The sequence below is a fragment of the Pocillopora verrucosa genome, chromosome 4, assembly GCF_036669915.1.
Source record: "Pocillopora verrucosa isolate sample1 chromosome 4, ASM3666991v2, whole genome shotgun sequence".
Lineage (NCBI taxonomy): Eukaryota > Metazoa > Cnidaria > Anthozoa > Scleractinia > Pocilloporidae > Pocillopora > Pocillopora verrucosa.
This window is the reverse complement of record NC_089315.1, coordinates 9,038,648-9,055,454: the sequence shown is the minus strand read 5'-3', so window position 1 is coordinate 9,055,454 and position 16,807 is coordinate 9,038,648. Positions and strand designations below refer to the sequence as shown.

Sequence of the window (16,807 nt, the reverse complement as noted above, 5' to 3'; positions counted from 1 at the left end):
CAACAATGGTGTAACGCATTCAGAGCAGAAACAAAATACATTTGACATCCTTCTAACGGAGCAGGTGTTCAGAGGACCTCAGAGGAGCGCTTTTGTGGGGGCACTGAATAGAACTGCGATTTACGTCCAGTGTAATTACTGCCGGTGTACATACAGTCTTAGGTGCGAGAATAAAGCCAGTCGTGATCAGTGGCGGATGTAGGGGAGGGGCCCAAGAGGCCCGGGTCCCCCCCCCTTATTTTGGGTAAAAAAAAAAAAAGAATCGCAGAAGGAGAAAAAGCTGACAGGGCAAGCGACAAAAAACCGGTCCCCCCCTTAGCTTAAGGTCTGGATCCGCCACAGGTGATCTACTTCATTACCGCGCAAAAGTCAAGCGATGCATTTCACGCCATATTACACTACGTCACGAAAGGTAGCGTGTCGCACCTTTACAAGGTCTTGGGACGAGGTCGATCATTTCTGGTTCTCCATCTTTTTTCTTTGAGTAGTCGATCCTGAGTTCCAAAATGTCCGCGTAATTAGCAACTAATCAGAATCTCTGACGCGAGAAGCTTTTCCAGATTGTCGAACTGATTCTGATTTTGAGTCCGCATCAGACAAGCACTTCACATGAAACCAAACCTCTCAGGCTAATATTAGCTTAGTGTAGAAAGCTTCCTGTTTGAAGATAATTGAGGTTGATTTTCACTGCTGGCCGACTCAGCCGAAGTCGTGATGACAGAAGTGCAGAGTAACCAAACCTGGTTAAAATCAAACCGACGATATCGAAGAACAGTAGTGAATCCGTTTATAACTCCGTCACCTATAACCACGTTTAACTTAGATTAATGAAACCGTATGCACTTTTAAGGCTTAAAAACTTCTATAGTGATTGCCTGGTTCTTCCACTCTTGCTTGAAACTTCAACAATCTTGTTGTTTACTGGTTCAAGGGTTCGATCAAATGCCGAATCAGAAGAATCAGAGGAGTATGGGGCCGTTTTTACTCCTCCGACTCCCATTCACCTCGAGCTTACGACCCTGCTTACGACTCCAATTACGATATCCACTCACGATGATTCATCGACTAATAGTTGTTTAGTGCATATAAGCAATGTGATAATTCCTCTTATATCAGCGATCATCCGATCCTCTGCCCAAAGAATTATAAAATATTTATATTACAGAATACTTCATAAAATATTTCAATATATTCAGTTGTTTATAGCTTATAAGTGATGTGATAATACCTCTCTTATTAGCGATCACTTGATTCTTTGCCACAAATAATTATTGAATATTCATTTCATGAAATATGTCATTATGAAGAGTCTTGGTGGCCAAGTAATAATGGCTTCCTCAAGCTTTGAAAACATTTCTTGTGGAATTGAGCGAAAGTAATGTACATTTGGTCCACACAATCAAGCCCATTGGTCGTGCAAGTTGATCCATAGGTTTAAAAGCTTTTGAAACTTTATCGGAATTGATTTTAAGATATTCAGAGGTGGTAATTTGTCTATTATTGCAGCATGTTGTCGACGCCGAAAGACAAAATCGCTTATTGTTTTATTGTCTAACGCATTAAACTTGTAGGTGCATGAAGTGGAGATATCACTTTTGTGGTCGATCAGCGATGAAAATAAGATATGATAATTTTTACACTTGATCCTCCTTTATACCTGTCTCATTATGAAACAATTACCAACGCCTTCGTCAATAACCAAAGCTTGATGGACTCAGAATATTCACTTGTCTTAACTCAAAAGATTGTCTCGCTTCCACTGTTACGTCTAGACAATCTGAGCGAGGAAAAGCGAGGAATATTTTTGACTTAACAACATTTAGTTTTTTTTTCTGTAAAAGCCCCTATGCTGGTTCCCTTGTTGAATCGATACGATTGTCACCACGACCGCTAACATCGCGGAAGTTTTTTATGTTGCCCTAATCGCAACGATCATATAGATATAAGGGTTTGAAAGGAAAAAATATTGGTTGCAATCGATGAATCGGTAAAGTTTCATCTTCCGAAAAAACCTTCATTCCTTATCGAAAATTAACCCAGACAGAAAGTCATTTCCGAACAAACTTCATTTACAAGCTTGATTAAAAATTGCAACAAATGCATGATCCATTCTAAAACGAAAGAAAAGACAACAATCACCTGCTCTATCGTCGATTCCCACGTGCTGCAATTGGTTGAATTGACAAAAGGAAGCGTCACAACCGCTGGAAACCCTTCGAATATCATATTGACTGTGCAGTGATCAATAATATATGCTAGCTTGGAAGTCTCCCTGTTGTTTCGGTATATATTAACCATTTGTAATGGCAAACGGAAACACGCCGAATCGCCAAAGTTCTGATGGTGTTCCTGTTTTGCTTCCACCTCCTCATCCTGGCTCAACAAGGTATCGTAGTCTTCGTGCAACATCCATATTTTGATTATACAAAACATGTATGTAGATGGTGGATGCTACGTACGTGGATTGCTGTTTTAGTAAGATCGGTAACATGCATTGTACTTCGTGTGAAAAACAGGATCATAACAAAATAACATAACGTGACTCTCAGTTAACACAGGAATCTCTTCTTTGAAAACAAGCGAGCGGTGAATTGGATCGATTCCACTTCAATATATCGCCATTTCACTCCAACGTTACGGCAGCTTTCAGAGATAGGCTTACCAGGGGTTCAGAGATCGGCACAAGACATTGCGAAAGCTTATTTCATTATTGATTTGTCTCGCAGCAACACGACCATGTGTTATCTAGTCATTCATGCATGTAATTTTTGACCCAAAATTCTAGTTGATTTTATTTCTTTCATCACACGCACATCTCATAATGTTCGAGAACAACTGGTTTCACCACTTGGCGCCATAAACTACAGATCAAATGGCCGTGTATGCTACTATAAATAGCCTCCTTGCAACTTAGTTATTATTTTTTTCGTCTAATCATCATAAACCTGAATTCCTACCGACAACTTCTTTTTTAACCAATGTCCCAGGCGCTCGCTGCTTCTGAATTTCCAATAATATATATCCCGTGTGCGTTTTATTGACGCGAGAAGAAAATTTATTGTGACAAGTGCCACGGATGTAACACCATACAAAGAAGTTTACGAAGGGAACGTTAATTAAACATGAAATGATAATTTTTTGTTAAACGCAGAACGCTATTCCTTCGGTTTAGTTTTTTACTCGTTTCAAGGCTCAAATAACTTGGCGACGCCATGCAATTTCTCAAAATTGGTTCGCATCTGATTATGAGTTTAATGTTTTCACAAAATTAACATAGTCAACAACGCTTTCAAGGAGGTATCTTTTCGTAGTTCTGCCTGAACGACGTAAACTTTGTCGTGGTTGTCCTTTCTCCAACAGGAATGTGGCAGCACCTTGTACTCTGAGGTAATTTTTTCCCAGACTGGAGCTTTCCTCTTCGATTATAACGAAATTTCGGAGCTGTTTATTTTGTTTATTTTTATCAACGAAGACGAGTCATTAGAACGGCGACCATAAATAGAGAAAGAAAACAATTAAAATTAGCTGAAAGCAAAAACCTCAATTCTATAAGTTAACATCTTGAGCCACCTTCCTCGCACCTGCTTAAGTCAAAAACAGTTCGATATTCGAGTTCTCTATAATGGCTCTGATGGTTTAATTTGCCTAGACTAAGGTGAAAACTGCATTTAAAGCCCAGACTCAACATGATGAATAATGTAGTTCTCACCACTTGCGATCTTCTCCAAACTAACGAAAATTTTAGATATCGATCAATTTAAAAACAAAGTTTGAAGGGCTAAAATAAATTATGACTCATACCCGTATGCAGTCATCCTCGAGTAATGTTATCTTAACATTATCGTGTTGATGCGGAGAATCAATATATCGGTTGCCTGGAGAAAAGTTGAGAATCCTATGATCAGTAATTCATTTTTGTGACCAAATTGATTACTTAAGCCAACCATTTTTCGGTCGTTTATTCTGAACAAAAATTTACGCAGCCGAATTTTCAAGTTTGGTGATAAAATTCATTTTTGAGTGCTGCATGCGACGCTAAGTGGTTTAATATGACGTTTAATATTTAGTAAAGGCTGTGCATTTTCAGTGTGAAAGTTGCGAGTTGTAAAATACGAAAATATTCACTTCATAGGTTTGTCTGAATCTTAGCAACCGTCCAACTGTGACAATATCAAAGAAAGCCAATGAATTTGTTGAATTAGCTCCCCGCTGCTTTCGCAACTTTAGCGGTCTCCTAGTATCTTTTTCTTTTTTTCTAAACAATATGAAACTCAATGTTTAATTTTTATTATTGTAAGAAATTTCAAGTCACGTTCAGTGTTGGAAACGGGAATTTCATATTCATTTCCTCGGCTTCCAGTGTGTGAGTTTACCTTAGTAGTACATCTGCTGGCTCGCCAGCCTCAATAAAGTTATTCGTTTCTTGATCAGTCTAAAAAAGCTGGAAAAGAGAATTTTCGTGTCTGGTGTAACTATGTTCCCGACGGCGAGGAACAGACTGATAAAATTAGAAGAAAGAAACCAACAATTTCTACTCGTATTCAAAGTCACGTTTTTCGATGCCTTTCATTTCTCGTCTTTCAAATCTAATGTCTTTTATAATTTTTGATAAAATTATTGCAGCTTCAGATATTTTCCGATCTTGAAAATACATCGAGCCTTTTTGGCTTCCAGGGTTATCTAAAGCGAAGGGTTAGCGAAAGGTCTTTGTTTATAACTACTCGAAAACGAGGTTGACACTTCGGAGGCTTCTAAAATATGTTGACGGGCCTTTGCAGCTCCCGCAATGAGGGATGTCTTGGAGCTTCAGAGGAATTTTCCTTAGCTTTGTTTTCTGGTGTTTCTTGCAAATGGGGAATGATTGTTTTCTTTAATGAGTATAAGGCAGTTTTTCGTGATGTTGTTTTGAATTTAATCTTTGGTCATTAGGTAAAAACACATCTTCGTAAAAAAGTCAAGAGGTCTTTAAAATTGTGTAAAATTAAACAAGAAAAAAAAAAGAATCCTTAATGCAGGGAAATGACTAGGTATCCATATTAAATTCGACGCAAAATTTGCAAGAGGCTTATTTTTGCCATGCTCAACCCCAAGACATGAATTCTAGAGAAGAAAGAAATTGTCAAGTAAGGATTATATCAGGCACAGTATATTTCATTGACATAAAACCAATTTCCAGTGTTATCCGACGAAGAAAATATACGGATGGTTGTTGGAAAGATCGCGTTTTAGGCCGTTTTATTTTGCACGTTTTGCAGGCCTCTTTGATGTCTTTCCGCAGATGTCTTCATTAAACTTTTGTTTAGCGAAATTAACAATGGCTTTGAAAAACATCGCGATGATTCTTAATAGATGCAAAGACAAGAAGACCTTTGTTATCAGAGATTTTCCGGAAACTTGTCGGTTCATCATAACAAAAAGATGAGAATCATAACTTTTCCGAGTCCTCTCTAAACCTAAGGTGAATTTTTAAAAGGCACACCATAAGTAAAAGGCGATAGAGTCGTTTTTTTGAAACGAAGCCGCCTCTTGACTCCAGCTGGGTTAATTGCGTTGGTCAGATTTCATAACCAAAAAACTTGCTCATCTCCTCCGCCTTAAAAAGACATATCTTCTGCTCAATTGTAATCTTATCTCGGTAGTTGAAAATTTCATTGTTAATAAAGCTAAAATAAACCGCTTTTTTAGGTCTTATCCGTTCGTTAATCTCGTGCAAATTCTCTTTATTGCGGTTTTTCTTTAAGCTCAGCATGAAATATTCTTTAACTTTGAAATCTTTCATTTGTTTTTCAATTTATTCAATGAAAGTCGTCACGCGATCGAACATTTGAGAACGATTACTTCTCAGGCAAAGACCATTTCATATCTCAATTTACAGAGTGATATGCAGAGTTTATTAATGATGATTATTTTGAATCGGTATCTATTATAGATGCATTAGAACAGTGTGACTGAGTAAGCAAATAATGGTTGTTTTAAGTTTTTCTTGATTAGCCATGGCCTGAATCATTCAGAACCTACTTTTTGACGCCGAAAAGGGTGATTTTCTTAATTACGGAAAAAGTTCTGAAATTGTGTAAAAATCACAAAGAGTTTTCAGGAATAATTAGATGTAGCAGCTGCTCTTCGGGAGCAGCTAACAACATGATAATGATCGTAAAAACGACAGAATATATCAAAGATTGTTCTCAAGTCGCCTTCCCTGGTCGACATTAGCCAATGGGTCCAAGAATGTGACTTTGACATCTGTGGTTGACGGTGGTGATCTAAATAATTCATGAATCTTCGGAAGTGTTGACGAGAGCTGTAGATGAGTAATGATGTCTGCTGCACTATCGGGTGCGATAGAAACTTGAGGAGTTTTTAGGTTCAGTTTTGGAAGGAAAGAAGAGTTCCATAATTTCTCGTAACGTAAATTTTCGCGCGAAAATAATTGGAGCAGATTGATTGCGCATGACTGCGTAGTATTCGTAAAGAAAAGAATATGGCGACCGGTGGAAAGAAAGTTAGGATACAGACTAAAGTAAAGTACACCAAGTCGGTTCCTTCCACGACTGTTATGAACGATTCTGATCTTCTTGGCCCTAGGTACCGTCTCAAAGATCTCCTCTCGTCAGATAAAGGCGAAGACAAGGAAAGGTAGGCGGCAAATATGTTTCTTTTTGACATTAAATTTACGCAATGTTGATTTGTTTTGATGTACCAGTATCCCGCTCCTTTCACGACCAATTTCTTATCGGCCAAAGTGAGCTGCTTTGATTAAACCATTGGACCAGGTTTCCTTATTTGTTGATTGCTATGAACGAAAATCATTGAAAAGGGCACAAAATATAGAGTTAAAGCGATTTTAATTTTAGTAATGCATGCCTGGTTGCGTGGTAAATTATCTACCGAAGAAGTGTGGCATGTCTTTATTTTAGAGTTGTTTAGAAGCTGTCTTGACTCATAATCTTGACTTTATATTATTAAAGGCGTATCCTACTCGCTTATTATAAGACCCGATAATTTTTTCATTTTCTCTCGCGTTCAAATACGTTGAAATTGCACTATGCTGCTAACTGTTTCTCGAACTCAACTCTTGTTGCAAATACTATTCAGGAGAGGATCATTTTTCGGTGAACCTCTTACTGTGACGGATACGATAAGAAGATGTCGCTTTTCGATCACCGAATTAAGTTCTTTCGTTTATTTATGAAATTCTCCTGGAAAAGAAATTAAAACAAAAATGAATGAAATAAAAAAAGATACTAATTAAAATTGGGTATATATACGTATTCGGTTTTGTTTATTTTTTCAGTGTAGATTTATTTTGCGCCACGAAAACTTTTAAAGATTTGCAGCTGGGTTAATGCCGTTTTCCCCCAAAACAATTGATCTCATTAGCTTCTTTGCCGGTGTAGTCTGTTAAAAATCTCCTTGAGGTAAGGCTGCCTAATCATCTGAATTGATTACTAAATGTTATCTGAAAGCGGATTGGACTGTTGAAAGTAAAGTTGTCCCTTTGTTTGGCTAGTAAATTACCGATTTGAATAATGAGTTATTTATTTATTTAAGACATGTTGAAGACGGTTTGGAATTTTAGAGTAAAGTATAGACGAAATTGTTTGCCTTTGTGGATTGATTTGTGAAAGTAATATCCTTTGATATTTGTTGAATTATTTTTTTGTAATTTGATCAATAATTTATGGTTGACAGACCTGAGTGTAAGCGGGTGAGAATGTGAGTGTGCCAGCTCATTTTCAAGGATGATAGGAAAATTTTAGTTTTAAGATTCAGTTTACATCTTTTCTGGTTGGATGATGTAGCTTTTCCTTGCCCAAACAATAGTCACAAACACAAATCGTGAGTCACAGTTAATTCATCTGCAATTAAATATGACAGAATATTCTTATATTTGTCAACATAAAGTTGCATGATATTTTACTAATGGTGTGCTTGTTTGAATAAATTTTAAAGCAGGAAATATACTCCATGCAAATTGAAGGAGGCTTTAGGGCTGTGATGGGTGTGATAGGTGTGGTCTGAAGTGAACTTTATAGAATTTAATCCCCATCCAATGATTTTTCTGTCCATTAGAAAGCTGTTTTGAATAATAAGAAGGTTGAAATTATATATCCAGTAATATCTTAAAAGATTTTAAAAATATTTCTTGTACTTTTTCAGCCTTTAAGCAGTATTGTGTTTTGATGGCATATGTTGTCTTTTCAGTCAAGTGTAATGCTAAAAAAATATAGAATTGACACCCACTTTGCTGTTAATGATTCATGAACTTACAGAACACTTTAATTTATTATTATACAAAATCAACAAATGAAATTACAGCTTTTGAAACATATAATCAGAAGTCATGCAATGGTAACAAAATTGCTGTTTGCAGTAGGGCTATGCTTCTAAAAGCACTGCAGGGTGCAAGGAGTCTATTGTCATACAAATCAAGGGCGACAAGTTCTTTGTGACACACAGTGCTCCACGAGAAAAGTTTGTCATGTGTGGCATATAGGCCCTTCTATAGTACAGCCCCAGATAAAAAGGATTAGATTCTGACAGGTGGCAGGAGTCTCTGGGGGATATATGTGTGTTTAACTGGGTAGTATACAATCAACAATATTATGCCTTACATGGACAGAAAAATTGCCAGCAGCTACACAGCAAGACATATTTATTTGGGACTTACTTATGATGTTCTTGTGTCCCTCTCGTTTCTGATGTTGTTAACCCTCTAACTCCCAAGATCTGTTTGTTAATTCTCTCCTCTAGCTACTACACATTTCCTTGTAAATTAGTTATGAGACTTTGGTGCTAGATCAAGATAGTAGCTTCTACCTGATAAGTTTGAATATTCTCATTACCTGTTTGCTGAATAATGTATGGATATTGTAGGGAGAAGTTTTATGTTAATTACTTCTGGGAGTTAAAGGGTTAATTAACATTAAGAGAGCCAGGGAGGAAAGCAAATATGTCTGGGAGTGTAGCTGTGGCACAATTTATTGCATTACCCTTGACCCACTTATAGGTTTGTCATAACTAAGGCAAGATGTTTTTGCCCACACAATGTCTCTCCTGCCATAAGTCTGAATGGGTATCAGAAAAGCTGTCTGGAAATCTTCATGATTTGCTGGAATGGTTGAGAGGGGGAGGGAGAGGGAGAGGGGAGGGGGGGTGCAACTTGCTCATGGTGGCTCATGGGAGTTACAGGGTTAAAGCAAAGCAATTCTAAATAATACTTAATTATGAATTTCACCCTTGAAACTGTAGTTGCCTGATTTACTGTTTGTAGATCTGCTACATCATAACTGCTGTGACAGGACATTGTGTTGTAATGAAGGGTTAGATAATTATATGCTTTAATTCTAAAAAATGTCAAAATTTCTCAAATAACTTTTCAATTTCACAGGGTTCGTGTAGAGCACTATGTCCATGACAAGTCATTTAAAGAAAGAGTTAAATTCTATTTTGTAACTGATCAAAGATCTAGTAAGTGATATTAATAACAAGAAATCAAATCACTCTTGACTTATTAATACATGCACTAAAATTAACATTAATTTCATTCAGTACTTTCTTGTGACAATTAATTGTGTCAGTTCTGCATATAAATTACACTCTTTTTTAACTTAAACATTTTCACCCAGCTTGTATATTGATTCCTAAATAAGCAATCTAATTTGATATTGATAAATTACCTAAAAAAAATAATTGCCAGTCAATTCTTAATGGCTTCTTCCTTAATAGGAAGTGAAGCAAAAAGATTGTCGTCAGGGCACTTCTCATGTGATCAGATCATCATTTTACTACTGACACTACTTTTACCAGCAACTAAACCTAGCTGGATTGAAACTGGATTGAATATTAAACTGAATAATGTGAGAATTGCAGAAACTTTAAAAATGTAAATGGAAAAAATGATACGTTAACACAAGTTCCAATCCAAAATTCCTTAAAAGTTTAAGAGGTTAAAATAACCCACTAATGGTTAACAACACATGTTAATTAAGGACAAAAACTATACCTTGTTTCATCAACCTGTTTAGTTTGATATGTCCACCTAAAATTTATCCCAGTGTTAACAGCTTTGATCAATTGCTTAACCAGGTATAAGATGGCAGATATTTCGCTTCATCCTGAAGATAGTGTCATGTGTATTGTATGTTGTACGAGGCTGCTATGATTTAGATCCAAATCGAGCTGGTGGGTAAGTACATGGCCATTTATTAGTATTTTACTTCAAGAGCTTCAAACAATAATTATCTTCTTCACTTGTGAATAAATGACTTATTTGATCTTTAGTCAAGGTTCTAATCTTTAAAGGGGTGCATGAACACGGCTGTTTAAAAGTGGAAAAAGCCCTCTGTTGCTTCTAGGGAATACAGTCAAACCTTTAATAAGCAGTCACTTATTACAGGTTTTTTTTTTATATACTTGAAAGCACAATGCACGATGATTTGAGAATTTACTTTAATTATTGCATAATATTGATTAAATGAAATGTATTCCTTTTCATTTTTGGCCCATTAATATTCATATTTCTGGTCATCCAAACTCTTAATTACCTGGAGTACTCAGCCCAGTCCCTGTGGGCCAATATAATTGAGGTTTGACTGTACCATCAATAAAGACTTCAACTTTTACCAATGTGATAATGATTGCACTTACTTGTTTTTTTTTTTATTTTGACCTCAATTAACAGATATGGTTGTCCAGATAACAGAACTGCCAACCGTGAGTGGGCTTGTCCTGTATATCATGAAGGAGAGAAGTAAGGTTTTATATTCTGTATTTTGCTTTAAAAAGAACATACTTGAGTTTCATACATCACGGCATTTAGTACAGAATTTATTTGAAGGAAAATAGGGTTCACCCTTTACACCCTAACATCAGTATTCATATTCTCCATAATGTTCTCTGTACATTTACCAAGGTGCTGACAAGGAGAATTTGTTTAACAATCAAAAGTTTCTTTTTTAGTTGGCGATCATTTACTTTATTCTCAGGACATTAATTGCTGTGATTCAGTTAGTAATTTGAAAGGAGAAATTAGATGCTAGTCACTCCTAGGGGTTAAGGGGTCAAAGGACAGCCAGGGGAATACTCTTCTTGTCTAAATTGAATTGTAGCAATTACAGGGCTTAAAGGTCATTTTTTCTAAAAGTCACATTGTGGCGGGGCCTGTCATTGTAATATGGTGGCCAGAAAAAAAAAGTTTAGATGCTAAAGAATAACACATCATATCGATGAGAGGACACTTCTTGTAGTATTACATAGACTTCTAGTGAGGAAAAGAAAGGTACAGGTGCAACACTTTCAAATGTTTCATTTTTTTAAAAATTTTTGGTCACCAATTGGCTGCTTTTGCTGAAACTTTAGTTCCTGAATATATTTTTCACTTGGCATGGTGATAAAAATGGTGACAGCTTGCATCACTGAATTCTAGAATATTCTCTGATCCTCTGATCTCTGATGCTTAATTAATATCTTAGGGGTTTAGCATAATAGCATCTACTATTTCTCGCTCTTGCAGTTATTGGTGGTCATTGCTATGGGTTGAAAGACCCCATTTGATATGGATTGTACAGGTAGAAGTGGAATCAGTGTCAAAATCTTAGCAACTATGCACCGACCCCTCACCTAACCCAATATCAACCCTAACTTGTTATCAGTGGACTGTTTTTGGGTTAGGGGAGGGTAAGGTGTGCAGTTTCTCAGATACTGATATTGAACCTACAAGTGTATGTTAACCAGTTACATTCTTCTGATCTGGTCACATGACATTGGTAACCAGGCTGGTTTAGTTGGTGGGACACAGTTTTTTACTCTTCAATTGAGACATTTCAGCCTGAAAACTAACAATGCCAGGGGAAATTTAATGTTGGGTTACTAAGAGAAAGATGGTGTGTCCTCTCAAATTTTATCTTCTGAAATGGAGCTGAAGTGCCCATACCTAAAACTCCCTGTTTTCAAACTTTACTGGACCAACCTAAATTCTCATTGAAACACATATTCATCATTTAAATGACGGGAGAGCAGTGAGGGAAGATTGAGATTTTGAAGAGTCAAGGCAAGCCATGTCTATCAGGATGATATGAGGAGGTTCTTAATATGTCAAACTTTCCAATTTACAATGTATGGCTTAAAGACTTTGAGTGAACATGAAAACCACAAGGAGCCAGGTGGAACTTGAAGCCAGTCAACATCACTGGATTATTTTCTTTGTTTGATTTGCAGACAATCATTGCAGTGTACAGTATACTGGAAGCAATCTTACTTAGTTATTTGACCTTCAAGGTACTGTCAAGTAATTCTCCATATTAATGCAAATGATTTGAAAGACATTTGATTTGTTACTCATCATGCAATGTTTATTTATCATTTATTTCCTTTTTTCCTAATTTGTAGGGAGGTTCTGTCATTGGTCAAATTGTAAATAGTCGTGTTATTGCTGAGATTTTGCTAGGAATGCCTTTCTTAATATCTGTAAGTATTATTTATAAATGTATAAGAGTTGTTAAAAAATATTTGAAGAAATCTGTCCATTTTTCATAGAGATTTGAAGTGTTTGTTTTCATTGAAATACTTTGCTTACTAAGCTAACTAACATTCTTTTGCAGATATTTTATAGCAGACTAAGAAATTTGTGGGTACCTCTGTTTTTGAATATTTGGCTTGCCAAGAATGCATTAGATGCAATGCTTGTAAGTATAACTGATTATTATAGGGAAGAACTTTGCATCCTTTGCTAATTTTAACTTGATGAACACATGTTCATTCATAACATGCACCTACATGTACATGTTTGTGCTCATGCAGAATTGACTTTTTTCGTGACCCTTTATTGCTTTATAGAATGATCTTCACCGACTAGCTTTGCGTCAGCAGTCAGCAGTATCCCAAAAGGTTCTTGTAGTGGTTGGAACTGTGTTATGTATATTATTTACTGGGTAAGTCTTAATGATAAGAATGTTATCACCTTAGAAGTTATCAGTTTGGTGTGGGAAGAAATTGAAATATTTCTGGATTGAAAGTATAATACAATTTTTTCTGTACTGTAATTGCCTTTACAAATGAATAAATTATTCAACTGTTCATATTACAGAATATGTGGTATTCATCACCTTGAGAGACCTGCTTCACAGTGGAGTTTTTTTGTGTGTATCTGGTTTGTGATGGTGACGTTTAGCACAGTGGGCTATGGTGAATTCACTCCAAGTGACTGGCCAGCACAGACATTTGTTATGATAATGATTGCCTGTGCTATCATTATGCTACCTATTGAGGTGAGGATCTGTTGAGGGAGTAAGGGAACACAAAGTTGTATGGTTTAATTGTGTACTGATAAGTGGAGAATTGCCTTGCAGATGGTGTGCATTGCAATCAAGTGTTGCAAAACCAAAAGTGCTCACAACAGGCAATTAGGAACAAAAGAAAATGTTTCTAAGAGCAGATAAAAACTTCAAGTTAAAACAAGATAACTGCATCAAGTGCAGGAAAACAGATGCAGCAAAACTTGTATTGCTTAATTCTGATTAGTGGAAAATGTGGTGCAACTTTTAAGACCAATTAAAATGCATAGCAAAAACAATACCAGATGAAACTTAGGCAGATTACCTGATTGTGATTGAAAATTTGTCCATTAGATAAACTGTACATTACAGACCCTCTGATGGGTGGTTGGTTTTGATATGTCAGGGTACACAGCAGGTGTAGTGCAACAAATTGGTGCTGAGGTTTGAAAATGTTGATGAGATATTTCCACATTTAGCAATGGAAAGCCTTGCTGATTAGATGGTCGCCTCTGGCTTCAATATCCATTTTTTAAATACATTTTGACACCACCTATGATGATCTGTGACCTATAACTGGACAAACACTTGGCAAAATAGAATGCATTCCCTGATTCAGTCCCTTAGTAGCTAACAAAGTCAGAAGAAATACAGAAAAGTTTATAAAATTGCTTCATATAGGAAAAGTCTTTCAGTTTGCCCCTTGGCAATTACTAAAAAATAAGAAATTTAGCCTAGATGTGCTTCTTGGGAGTTACTTCAATTTTTGTTAAAGTGAAATTTAATTTGGTAAATTATCTCTGAAATTAAGTTTTGGCAGTCTTGAGGGTACTCAGGAGAATTTAGAGCACTGGTAACCTTATCAGTCTATAATGATTGCTGTAAATTTAATTTTACTTTTTTTTTAAATTTTTTTGAAATTTTGAATTCTTTTCTTAGTTGGAGCAGCTGGCTTTCTTGCTGGTCTCTCGTCAGAAAGAGGGTGGTACATTTAATCGCATGCTGGCTGGTTCTGAAAAACATGTGGTATTATGTGCAACAATACTCCGGCCAACTATGCTGATTGACTTCTTGAATGAGTTTTATGCTGATACCAGATTGCAGGTTTGTTCATTTTCTTTATTAGTTTAATGACTGCATGTTCAATGAAAGATCTGAAATTGCAGATAAATTAAATAAATACAAGCATAGATCAGGTTCCCTCTGTGGTCTGCTGCTTCACAACTCTCTCACTGTTCTCTTTGCAGATAGTTTGTATCCATGCTTCTGGGATTTTAGTTTCACTGTCCTTGTTGATTTTGTTAGGGTGAAGTCATGTGTGAATTGCCAATTGACCTCATTGCCTGAAGGGGATTAGTAGCATTCAGTCGTGATCCACATCTGAAGTGACCACATCATGAAAGAAATTATTATATTCCCCTTTTTGAAGTGATCTATAGTTTTTGTAAGCAGTGTGTCATGATACATATTAAGTCCAGGATCATAGATGAAATTAATGACTTTTCATATTCACTGGGTTCACTTGTGATGGACTGTTCTGACTAGAAAGCTACCAAAAGTTACTAAAGTTATGAGCTATTAAGCCTTCATTGTAGCTTTTGCTGTTATCTTATAGGATGCCCATGTGGTTTTGCTCTGTCCATCAGAGCTTGACAGCACACTGAGAATTCTCCTACAGGTACCCCATTGGTCACAGAGAGTCACGTTTTTAAAGGGATCTGCACTCATTGATGAAGACCTTATAAGAGCCAGGTAAGAAAAATTGCTTAGATGTGTACAAAGTACAAAGGGTTGAACTCACGGCAATTAATCATCAGTCCAGTGAAGAGCAAGTTCGGGGGTTGAAACCCAGGACCACCTGGTCACAAGTCCAGTGCCACAGTGCCCCAGTGCCCAGTTATACTCTGGTGAGCCTATTTATTGCCATATTGCGATGTTTAATTTAATTTTATGCTTTATTCTTAGGGTTGAGGATGCTGAAGGATGCTTCATCCTTACTGACAGATATGCAGATGACAGAGAGGCTGCTGTAAGTTGGAATGAGGATCATGAATGGTCAATTACTGTCCTTCTCTTTCTGTCTAATTTACTTGCAGGTTAAGCAAGTGATGAGAAATACTTTAGTCCTTTTGGCAGAATATTTTGGTTTTATGGTCATGAAAATTCCAAGGAATTAATGAATGTTTCTTCCTAAGTGATAGAGAAATCTCGTAGATCATCAGCCCATTTTTATGTGAAGGTACTGTGATGTGGATGTTGTGAATGAAACATCTGATCTCTTTTAGGACAAGCACACCATTTTGAGGACATGGGCTATTCAGGACTTTGCTCCTGCTACTCCATTGTATGTACAGATCCTCAAGCCAGAGAACAAGTTTCATGTCAGCTTTGCAGGTTAGAGAATGGATATTCCCATCTTTTGAATATTTAATTTAAAGCCATTGTTTGTGGATGGCCCTTACTTGATCAATCACTGGCGAGAATCCTAATCACTAAGAAAATGCCAATTTGAGGCCAATAACTTTTTGTTGACTCAAGTTTCTATAGTGCTAGTTACTAAAATCAAATTTCTGTAGAGCTATTTACCTAACCCCTTAACTCCCATGAGTGACCAAGAGACAATTTCTCCTTACATTATCAGCACTATATCAAGCAGACAAGTGATGGGAATAAAGAAAAATATCAATTGGAGGCTAGTAGTTGATTCAATACAAAATTATCTGAAGTAACATCATATTAAGAATTGTATGGAGGGCAGTAAGAAAATTTATCAGTGGGATCATGAGAGTGAAAGGGTTAAAAGCATTAATTTGGCTTCCATTGTTTTTGGAAAATACAAAGAAAATTGTTCAGTTAGCATCGGTTGGTATGAGAGCACAGAGCCTGTAACCTTTCACAGATGGTAACTCTTTCAATTGATATTATTGTGTTATTGTTGTTTTCAGAGCATGTTGTCTGTGAAGATGAAGTGAAACATGCCCTCTTGGCTAGTAACTGTGTGTGTCCAGGAATTTCCACGTTTTTCACTCTACTTCTTCACACCCTTCATGAACAGTAAGTGAGATATGCACTCTTATTGATTATTCTTACCCTGGAATGTGTGTAGAGTTTCTGGTTGCCTGCTTGCAGTTTTCAACAACATTGCCATCATGTTTTTATTCTACTCACTGAGTAGATTGATGCATATCGCTAATCTGCCTTTAATTTTTTTGTCAATTAGGAGTGGATCAGAAGATTGGCATGAGATGTATGGTAAATGTGCGGGAAATGAAATTTATGACATCCGCCTGGGGGACAGCAAGATCTTTAGACCATATGCACAAAAGACATTTATGCATGCTGCTTTTCATGCACACAAGAAGTGAGCAATGACTTTTTTTGATTACTGTGAAGTGGTAGTCCTCAAATTTTTATCATCATGTGAAACAGGGAAGTTCCAGACAACTCTTTGGTCGGTTGTTTAAATGGATTCTAACTTTTGTCAGGGTTTCAGACAATCAATGAATGTGAAGATTTCTTTAGAAGTGGACGTT

The 16,807-nt window shown here is 36.5% G+C and overlaps 1 protein-coding gene across 5 annotated transcripts in view; it reads left to right on the top strand.

Moving 5' to 3' along the window:
* LOC131795630 (potassium channel subfamily T member 1) overlaps positions 1-16,807 on the top strand; it is a 29,162-nt gene that overhangs the window by 2,342 nt on the left and 10,013 nt on the right. For 2 of the 5 annotated variants that reach the window (XM_059113208.2, XM_059113207.2), the window contains exons 2-17: positions 6,586-6,636; positions 9,392-9,471; positions 10,090-10,189; positions 10,685-10,753; positions 11,516-11,570; positions 12,220-12,279; positions 12,391-12,468; positions 12,603-12,686; positions 12,838-12,932; positions 13,088-13,268; positions 14,214-14,378; positions 14,890-15,026; positions 15,240-15,303; positions 15,560-15,668; positions 16,220-16,328; positions 16,495-16,635. In XM_059113208.2, the coding sequence (XP_058969191.2) occupies positions 6,586-6,636; positions 9,392-9,471; positions 10,090-10,189; positions 10,685-10,753; positions 11,516-11,570; positions 12,220-12,279; positions 12,391-12,468; positions 12,603-12,686; positions 12,838-12,932; positions 13,088-13,268; positions 14,214-14,378; positions 14,890-15,026; positions 15,240-15,303; positions 15,560-15,668; positions 16,220-16,328; positions 16,495-16,635 (1,578 nt within the window). Of the gene's footprint in view, positions 1-2,245; positions 2,387-6,246; positions 6,637-9,391; positions 9,472-10,089; positions 10,190-10,684; positions 10,754-11,515; positions 11,571-12,219; positions 12,280-12,390; positions 12,469-12,602; positions 12,687-12,837; positions 12,933-13,087; positions 13,269-14,213; positions 14,379-14,889; positions 15,027-15,239; positions 15,304-15,559; positions 15,669-16,219; positions 16,329-16,494; positions 16,636-16,807 lie in introns of those variants that run through there. The other 3 variants (XM_059113211.2, XM_059113212.2, XM_059113210.2) reach the window with 3 other exon arrangements.